Source organism: Egretta garzetta, unplaced genomic scaffold (genome assembly GCF_000687185.1).
Source record: "Egretta garzetta isolate BGI_Z169 unplaced genomic scaffold, ASM68718v1 scaffold287, whole genome shotgun sequence".
NCBI lineage: Eukaryota > Metazoa > Chordata > Aves > Pelecaniformes > Ardeidae > Egretta > Egretta garzetta.
Genome location: NW_009260435.1, coordinates 5,669,118 through 5,678,176, shown reverse-complemented (window position 1 = coordinate 5,678,176; position 9,059 = coordinate 5,669,118). Strand labels below are relative to the sequence as shown.

The following is a 9,059-nucleotide window of genomic DNA, read 5'->3' as shown; positions in this document are numbered from 1 at the left end:
GGAAAACATTCTGTTGTTGCATGGGTAATTGGAATGGGAACTCCAAAGAGTAAACACAATAAACTAAATTCAAGCTCTGACCTGAAAAAACTGAAATTGGACCCTTTCTTCACACATTCTTGGGATGGCAAAGATCTGGAGAAGCAACTTTTAAATATTCTTTTTCTTCTGAAGGTAAACAGATCTTATATAGAATAACAGTCTAAATAGTATCATCAGCAACTGGAAGTTTGATTTTTTGTTTTTATTTTTTTAAATCATGTGTTCAATTTGCCATTGCAACACTGCCAAGCACCATTCTTCAAGGTACTCCTAACTTTCAAAGTCCCAGAGACTTGATTTTTGCAATACATCTCCATGGACAGTGACCTACCTTGTGTATTAGCGAGCCTGCAATCAAATGACAAGATCAACACCAGAGCTTGCACATTTGTTCCTATCTGGAACATCAGTAAGCCAGTAATACAAAAAAAAAAAAAAAAAAAAAAAAAAAAAGAGAAAGTTTTTTAAAAAAGACACCAACAATCAACTGTAATTACATTCTAGAAATCCTCTAGATCTCACAGGAGACTAATTTGCTTTCTAGTCTACAGTCAGCAAAAACGGTCCTGGCCTTTGAAATCACGCCGGTTTATTTAACATTGCCTTGCTCCCAGAGAAAGACTGCCTGCAATTTTGAACACCCTGCAGCAGTGAGGCAGAGCATGCTAGCCATCAAATTCTAGTTGTTCATTCCACTGACTGGAAAAATGCCTGCCGTTTGATTTCTTTTATAGGGCCACATTTGAGCAAGCAAAGTTTATAGAGATGACTTACCTAATTAGATTCAAAGAGTGATTTGCTATCTCAGCAATAGTTTTTAAATGTACAAATCTAGACAGAGAGGCATTTTGTAAACAGGTGTGAACGACACTGCTCCATCAGGCATTAAATTGGAGCTGCTCCTGAAAAATAGTATCATTTGTGCACTTAAGTTACCAATATTTTATCCACTGCAGTGTTTTTACACCAAATATTCCTTGTGGTGTACAGCCAATGATACTTCAGCAAGATCTCTCACCCTTTTAACAGCAGCATGAAGCAGGCTACTGTGTGCTTCTCATGTCTTTTCTAAAAGGTTGACTTAAAAAGCCTCAAAATTATCTCTGAGCAGTGTATCAGCCTTTGAAACAGGGCTACAAAACAGGTAATGCCTGAGGGAAAACAGCTGATACTTGCAAGCAGTGCTATATTTCCAAAGGAATAACAGTTAAGAAAGGGAGGAAATTACTTTCTCATATGGTTATTACTTGGTATTTTTATTACAGCTGTAGCCAAGGCCTCTGTGCTTGGCAGCGTGTGGATAGTTACACAAGCACCCAAAAGAACACTAGGGCTTGGCCTTTGCACTAAGATGGCTGCTCCCCTCAGCCTTCATGTGTGAGGGCTCAAGTGCAACACTCACAGCTGGAGAGAAAGCTTTGCTCTTTACACCTTTTTCCTAACATTTGGATATGACTTTCATAAAAATAGTGTTACAGTAAGACAAAAGTGCATTCTACCGGGTGACCTTACTTCACAGCGGCTACAACTGGAGACCGAAATAACCTGTCACCGCACGGGGGAAAGAGGAGCCCCGCGTGCTCAGCATAACAGCAGGGGCACAGCAAGCGCCTGCAACTCCCGCTGGCGGCTCTTCGCTGTGTGGTGGGCAGTCCGCAGTCCCCTCAGCTGGAGGCGACCCCGCACCCTCTCCGAGACGGGCAGAGCCTGACTGGAGGGGCGCAGCAGCCGGGCAGCGGCTGCCGGGGACCCCTGCGGCCCCGCCGCCGCTCCTCAGGCAGCCGCCGCGGGACGCGCTGGGGACGCCCCGGCCTGCCCCAGGCCCTGCCCCCTGCTGGCCAGGCAGGGACCAAAGACGGCCCCTGCCTCCGCACCCAAACCTGCTCTCGGGGAGTGGGGCGGGCGGGAAGAAGAAAGGCGGGAAACTCTCTCCTCACGGGAACGAGCAGCACCTGCTTCGTTCTTCCTCGCTTCCCGGCCCAGTCCGCGCATCCACGAAGCATGCCGTAGCGCCGGGTCTTCTGAAGGAAACACTACGTTACAGACAGGCTGTTTTAAATGTTTATGAGGGATTCAAAACTATGTGCCCCTCGCACACAGGCACAGAAAATATTAAAATGTTTAAGAAGGATTCAGAAGTGTTTGCCCCTTGCACACAGGCAGAGAAAGGTGGGGCTTCAAGGGAGGAAGATAAGGTTTCAGCCACAAGTAGTGAGGCCTGGGAGGAAAAAAACCAAAACAGAAAATGGATGGCGAAGGCTAAATACATATCAATTGTTCGCAGTTTTCAAATTAAAGGTCTGAAAGAGACCCGTCTTCTTAAAGTAAAACTTCAGTTTTATTTATATTTTATTAGAAACATCGCACAGAGGCACAGTCGTTCACAATCACATGTAACCTCGGTTATCTTTGGAAGGTTAGTTTTGCTGGCTATACACTGTTAGCACCTTTGGCTGAGCCAAGCAGAGCACTGCTGCTGAGACAAGTGCACGCAGCACCAGAAAGCATACTACATCAGTGGTCTTGCAGATATAAAGGCAAGTCAAGGTTAGCTAGGCAAGTCAATTTTTTCTAGGATTACAGTAAAACAAAGAGCAAAAGAGGCATGTCTCTGGATTTGGGTTTCTTCGATCACAGTTTTCAGTCCTCTCCACCACACAGGTTCAGCAATGCCCTCTGGTAATCCCCTTTTGTGTCTTGCTGTAAAGCAAGGGAAGAAAAATACATCATACACATGAGGAAACAGTCACAAAATATGAAAGTATACGCATTATATTCTAAACCTATGGGACAGACTGTGTTTTGCAGTTGAAGCCTTGTCAGCCTGGAAGAGACTATCTAGACCTAGTTTTACTTACCTGTGAATTGAAATTATGTACCCTTCTTGCAACACAAATGCATGGCCAAGAAGGGAGAGAAATTTTAGTATGAAAGAGAATAACAACAAAGGAAAGCTGAAGGATTCAATTCTGTTACTACTTACTGATCACTGCAAAAATCATACCTCAAATTCACTATTTTGAAAATTTGCTTATTATCTAAAATTTGTATCTTCAGGAAAAAATTCCAGCTTAAGATTTTGACTCCATCTATGCAACGAAGAATTTATCATACGCTATTGTGAGGTTGGGTAGAAGACTAGTTTTCAAACAGATGCACAAGCTCTTTACCTATGCCCCCAGTTAAATAAAACCTAGCACCTATAGCTCCTGCCCAATCACAGAAAAGGACAAAAATCACTCTAGCTAAAAAGCCTACTCCTTGGGCTCTGAAATGAAAGGGAGCAACAATTTAGATGCTCGACTTTAATTCAGAAATCACAGAGAAATTCTGTTTTTCCTTTTCTTTTCGTCTGAGGATAGGGACAGGTGAACAGAATTTTCCTTCATAACACATCAGCTGATTGCACAAATCCTACATATACCATCAAGTGGCTGCCAGGTGTTGTACCAGCTGTAAACTTTAAAGTTAAAGGTGGGTTTTTCAATAGCGCAAGGATAATAGCATGTTATTCTCACTGCAGCCTCTAAAACACCTCCCACAAATTCTAATGGTACAATTAATCCAATGAAAACCACTGCAAAGGTTCATACAATTGATATAAAAGAAAGTTGAAAAACTTACCTGGATGAAATAATAGAGAGATTTTCCGTATTTCCTCTTGAATTCACTCTTAATTTTCAGCATGTCAACCTCGCAGCGGGAAACCATAATCCTGATCAGAACCTTGTCACGTGTTCCCTTGCCCTACAAGCAGATATGCATTTAGAACTGAACATAGCTAACGTGTAATGTGTAAAAGGCCACTGTACCTAATGGTAAGACTGCAAACTACAAACTAACCTTCTAACTAAGGTTATTATTATGACCTAGGAAATGGAGCATGAACATACCTTTCTCATCAGCAGTGTTTAACCAACTTCAGGTCACAAATATAGCTACTTTAAAGACTGTAAGCAGCAGTTCTGGTTCACCAGGAGGTCTTCCTGGTATTGCCTAATGCCTGTCACCAGGCGTTTCCCTTTCATCTCTTTTCTTGAGAAAATTTTCTGAGGCAAATGTAGTGTCTTATTTTAGCACCTCAATAAACAGATTTTTCTGCTATCAGCTCTTGGTTACCTACAAAAGATGTGTCTAACTTTGCTAATTATAATCAACTGATCTAACACAGATCATTAGTACGAGACCCTTCCCTGTATTTCCCTATACCAAATGCATCTGAATAGATGGTCTAGGCTTGTAACTGTTAAAGAATGCTTCTGAACAATACTAAGTCATTGCTATTCACATGCCAGTCACACATCATATGAATAAAGGTGCCTAAGGAATCAAAATTTGATGAAACAATGGCAAGAAAAAAAATTAGTAGAAAGAACGAACAGCCTTCCCTACCTTCATGGAATCATACAGTCTGTCCGCAAAATACAGCTGCTTGTTCTGAATGCACTGGACTGAAGAGAGAGATAAGAATAGTTAAACATCCTGCCCATACATGGAATAGTAGAACACAGAATCTTGGAGCCATCTTTAAAGACATGTTAAGTAGTCAAAATAAGGTTTTCAGCAAAAGTTTCTCCAAAAGGGGACATAGAGAAATTATTTTTACCAGAGCTGTTACTGAGAAAGTATTTCCCTCCATCACTAGTATAACTTTAGAATGCTAGCCCTCCTTCATGCACACCACAACTCAGTCTTCCACTTCTATAAGCAACTTCTTTTCTGAAAACACTCATTGTATGCTAATCCATGAGCAGTCTCCCTTTCAAGGCTGAGCTCTGTTTATTCTCCATTTGCATTACAGAGCTCTTGGTTCACCCTTAGTCTGAAATGGATTTTCCTCTTAAAGAGTCTCCTTTCATGCCACAGTACCAGCCTTATGCCCTGCCTCCCCATTTCAGAGAATTCAGTGCCAAATCAGCCCTTTTATTAGCCTCTAGCATCCTCCACTGCCTGTCTTCTCCTGTCACATACACACTGTTCTCTCTCCAGCCCATGTCTATATTGAATACTTAATGTGTTCAGCTACAGTTCCAACTGTTCTGTTTGTTTGGGGAAACAAACATTAAGCCTCTGTATCAAATAAAAGTGGAACTAACAACAGATCACAAAACACATGCATTTTTATTTTCATCTGGAAAGCAACGTTTATATTTTGCAGATGACAAAAATATGCTACTTCTCAATATCTGTAATACCCTAAAATACACTAGTGGATCCAATAATGCCAGCATGTCCAGTTTTTTTCTCATCCAGCAACAAAGAGGGAGCTGGGCCCTATCCTTTTCATGATATACTGCAAGAGCATTGAAAAGATCCTAGTCTTTACTTCAGGGTAACTCACCAAGATTAAGGAAGGCATTCTCCAAATCTCCCTTAACCTCCTTCTTAATGCTCTCCAACATATCGTATGGGCTGTAGCTCTTGTACCTATCAAACACTACCACAAGAAAGAAAACAGGTGAAATTAAAACAAGACCAAGAAATGGTAAAAGTAACCACCCAAATCAAAAACATAGACAGCAATGCAGAGGCATGATTAAAAAAATATCCGTCCAAGTCCTATTGAGAACTTTATCTTACGTACAGCCTAAGTTTGTCAACTGATAGCAGAGTTCCCATGCTGTGGCCTTTTTGTTTTCCTTGAACACCTCCGTAATCTGGTAAAATGCCATCTTAATCCTGTACAATCGTGTTCAATTTTTTGAAACAACAGTGATTTAGGCTCTGAAAACAAAAGTCTTCAAATGGCTTTCACATGTGCTTCTTACAGCAATGTTAGAGCTGCTTTTGAGAGTCTTCACTGTCAGATTTAAACATATAATATAGCTAAGCTACCCCAGAACAGTGGGAAAAGCTAAAGGACTTCAAGGTCTCCTGCAGCCCTGTTTTCTATATTTGTAATATTTTTGTTCTCAGTGTATGTGACACATAATTGAGCACCTGTGTAAAAAAAATAGCTACACATATTCAAACTGTGAGATTAACACATCCACAGAAATAACTATGTTTTTTGAAAAAAATTAACAGATTGGACATGAATTAAGATTTATGAGATTTCCTATGTTTATGAGTGCTTTTCACATTCATTTCAATCATATCTGGGACAATAGTAACCACTTTGGTATAAATTTCTCTTATAGGGGAAAAAAAAAAAAATCTGTTTCTTCAATAGTACCTTTCTGCAGGTGGGGGACACTTCTTTCAGTCATAATGTTGATCCACTTGGGGACATCAGTTCCCTTTCTCTTCACACCAGCATCATAGAGGTCCTGGGGTTAGAACAGAAAGCAAAATAATGAAAAACACGAGTTACACAAGAAACCATTGCAAATGTATACAATTTCCTTATTGGAAAACAAGCACTACTGGAACTGTGGGAGAAACACAAAAGGACACATGGTTGGGCATGGACAGACAAGATCTATGGATCTAATCTGAAACTCAGACTAATTACTTGGTATTTACCTCTATCTACAGGTTTTACTCTGTATTTAGTTCTGTTTACTTCAGCAGAACTTCACGGATATAGATGTAATAAGACAGATATGGACATAAAGCACAAGCATTAGTAGCCACTAAGTTCAATGATACTTGTCTCAAACTTACACAATTAGTTGGCTGCAACCAGTCTTTGCAATGTATGTGTTTCCTTTTGTTAAAAGCGCTCTCTCAATATGCCCAAGAGAAACACCAGAGAGCTTCTGTACAGGTACTAGTGGGTAAGTAGCCTGTGAAAACTGGTAACTGAAGGTATCAGGATTGCAAGCAGCAGATACCTTGACAGCATGCAAACATGACTGTGCAAGACAATCAGAAATATACACACTTGCTTTCATAAATGCTTCTCACTCCCACAGTACTTGTACTTTCCATATCCCCAAAAGCTTGGTCAACTTAAGACATTTAATGGTCATTACCAGCACTTACCCTGGCATCTTGGTCAATCAGCTCATAATCGATCACAGAGGTATCTTCATACCTTTTGCCCTTCAAACAAGGATAGCAGTATTTAGAAGAGGTTTAATAGACAGTAAGCAGTTTGCTATATGCATATTATTTTCTCTTCAGTTTTTTTAATTTGAATTTGACAAATGAGTAGCAGAGTGCTTCATCCCCATTATGAAGCTGCTGCTGTGAATGCTGCATGTCAAAATACTTTGCCCTTCAACATTTGAATAATTTTTTTCCCCCAAAACACAGTGAAAATACAAGGAAATTTAAAAGCGAATCAGAAGTCCAAATTGTTTTACTGGTAGCCATCAGTCAGTTACCAAAGGGCAGGCACATTAAGAAAAGTGGAAAAAACATGGGCAGGTCTACCTTGGCCAGGGCAACCATTAGCTTGCGGAAGTCACCAGATGTGTCTGATATAATGTCCTTTTCCAGTTCTGTCTTGTACACTAGAAAACAAAAAATTATTTTCAAGTACATCATGTCCTACAAATACTCCTTTACAAGAACAGCTGCTAATTACTCTGTTTTGTGTACATAAACAAACAGCTACCATCTAAGTCACATGTGGAAGACAATGAAAACAAATACATGCTTGCATACAACAAAAACAACATTGCTACCAGCTAGTCATGAGAGCTCCCATGCAATCAAAGCCTGTCATGGAAAGATAACAGCAAAGCCTGAGACTACTAAAAAGAAGGGAATATTGGTTTAAGCTCAATATCCTGTAAGATCATTCTTAGCTACCAATGAATGTTTGCTTGTTTTATAAACATAGCATTTAGGCCTTCTCCACTCATGGATTTATGATTGGACAACTTCAATTGCAAGTTTAATGCAAAGACAAAAGCTGTTACAGTAAATCAAAGGAATGTTGTATGGATTCTGGTCTGGTGTCCAAACGTTTTCAGTACTTTCCAAGTGGTCATTCTCTCTTCTTTTCACCAGCAACCTAATCTGCAGCAGCAGCAATCTCTGTGCTGACACATACTATTTTTTTGATACTGGCCATTAAGACTACATTGGTTTTGCCTGTCCTTTTTGACTTAGCCAGCATCTTACCAGAACTGCTTGACAACTGTTAAGCACACTGCAATTTACTGCATTTCAGTTTATTCATGGCAAAGCTCAAATCTGAAGCTCAGGGAAACAAACAGGCACTGGACAGCTGCACTAACGAATTGCAAGAAACCCAACCAGAATGGCCAGTAACTACTTATAATCAACTAAGAATTATAGCTTCAATCAGATAACATGTCTCTTCTGGCAGGGCTACCAAATAAACTTAGAAGCGTGCTTCAGTAGATTTCAGATTCACCTACTTATTACATAAGACAATTGATATGAGTAGTAAATGTTCTCCAATTTATTTGCTACCAAGCAACAAGATGAACAATATAAACACACACAAATATCCTGGATGCGAGTACAAACCGGTATCTTACATCCAACTGCCAGAGAATGAAAGCAGATGTTGTGTAAGTGACTCTAATAATCAAATTCAGACTAAGTAACTTAGTGCAAAAACATAGTACATTGAAACTTTGCAAGTAAACTTACTTTCCCTGTAGACTCTGTTAATTTCACTAAGCTCCTGATTTGTTCGTGAGCAGATGATTTCAATGAGTGTGTCTTCATCAGTTCCCAGACCCTGCAACACATACGTGACTCAGTTATGTGCTAGAAATGAACAGGCATGCTTGAATGGTTTAAAAATATTTTACAGACATCTCCTTTCTCCCACTCTTAACAGTTTCACAACCATTCAGGGTTATTTTTTGCTAACTGTGCCTGAGAAATCCCAGATGGAACATGTTTAATTGCCAAATACTTCTCTGACAGCTTTGAGATCCTGTAGATATTATCCCTGGGCTGCTGTAAGTGTCTGTAACACTCAGTGGCCTCCCAACCAGCAAAACTGCATGAGATCAACTTCCCAGCCCATGTGTGATTGTTGTCTGTCCACCAAGAGCACAGGAAGAAAATCCAATTCCTAGCACGCAAATGGGCAGCAATCAACTTGTTTTTCCCCGCTATTCCTCCCCAGCTCCCTCCATAAAACT

General features: G+C 40.3%; 1 protein-coding gene across 1 annotated transcript in view; it reads right to left on the bottom strand.

Annotated features, from left to right (window-relative positions):
* Positions 1-2,397: 2,397 nt before the first annotated feature.
* Positions 2,398-9,059, bottom strand: part of ANXA2 (annexin A2) — a 41,726-nt gene continuing 35,064 nt past the window's right edge. The window contains exons 6-13 of the mRNA XM_009643958.2: positions 8,557-8,647; positions 7,363-7,442; positions 6,970-7,029; positions 6,218-6,311; positions 5,384-5,479; positions 4,435-4,493; positions 3,667-3,789; positions 2,398-2,742 (exon numbers count right to left, since the gene is read on the bottom strand). Coding sequence (XP_009642253.1) covers positions 2,683-2,742; positions 3,667-3,789; positions 4,435-4,493; positions 5,384-5,479; positions 6,218-6,311; positions 6,970-7,029; positions 7,363-7,442; positions 8,557-8,647 — 663 coding nt within the window. The 3' untranslated portion in view covers positions 2,398-2,682. The remainder of the gene's footprint in view (positions 2,743-3,666; positions 3,790-4,434; positions 4,494-5,383; positions 5,480-6,217; positions 6,312-6,969; positions 7,030-7,362; positions 7,443-8,556; positions 8,648-9,059) is intronic.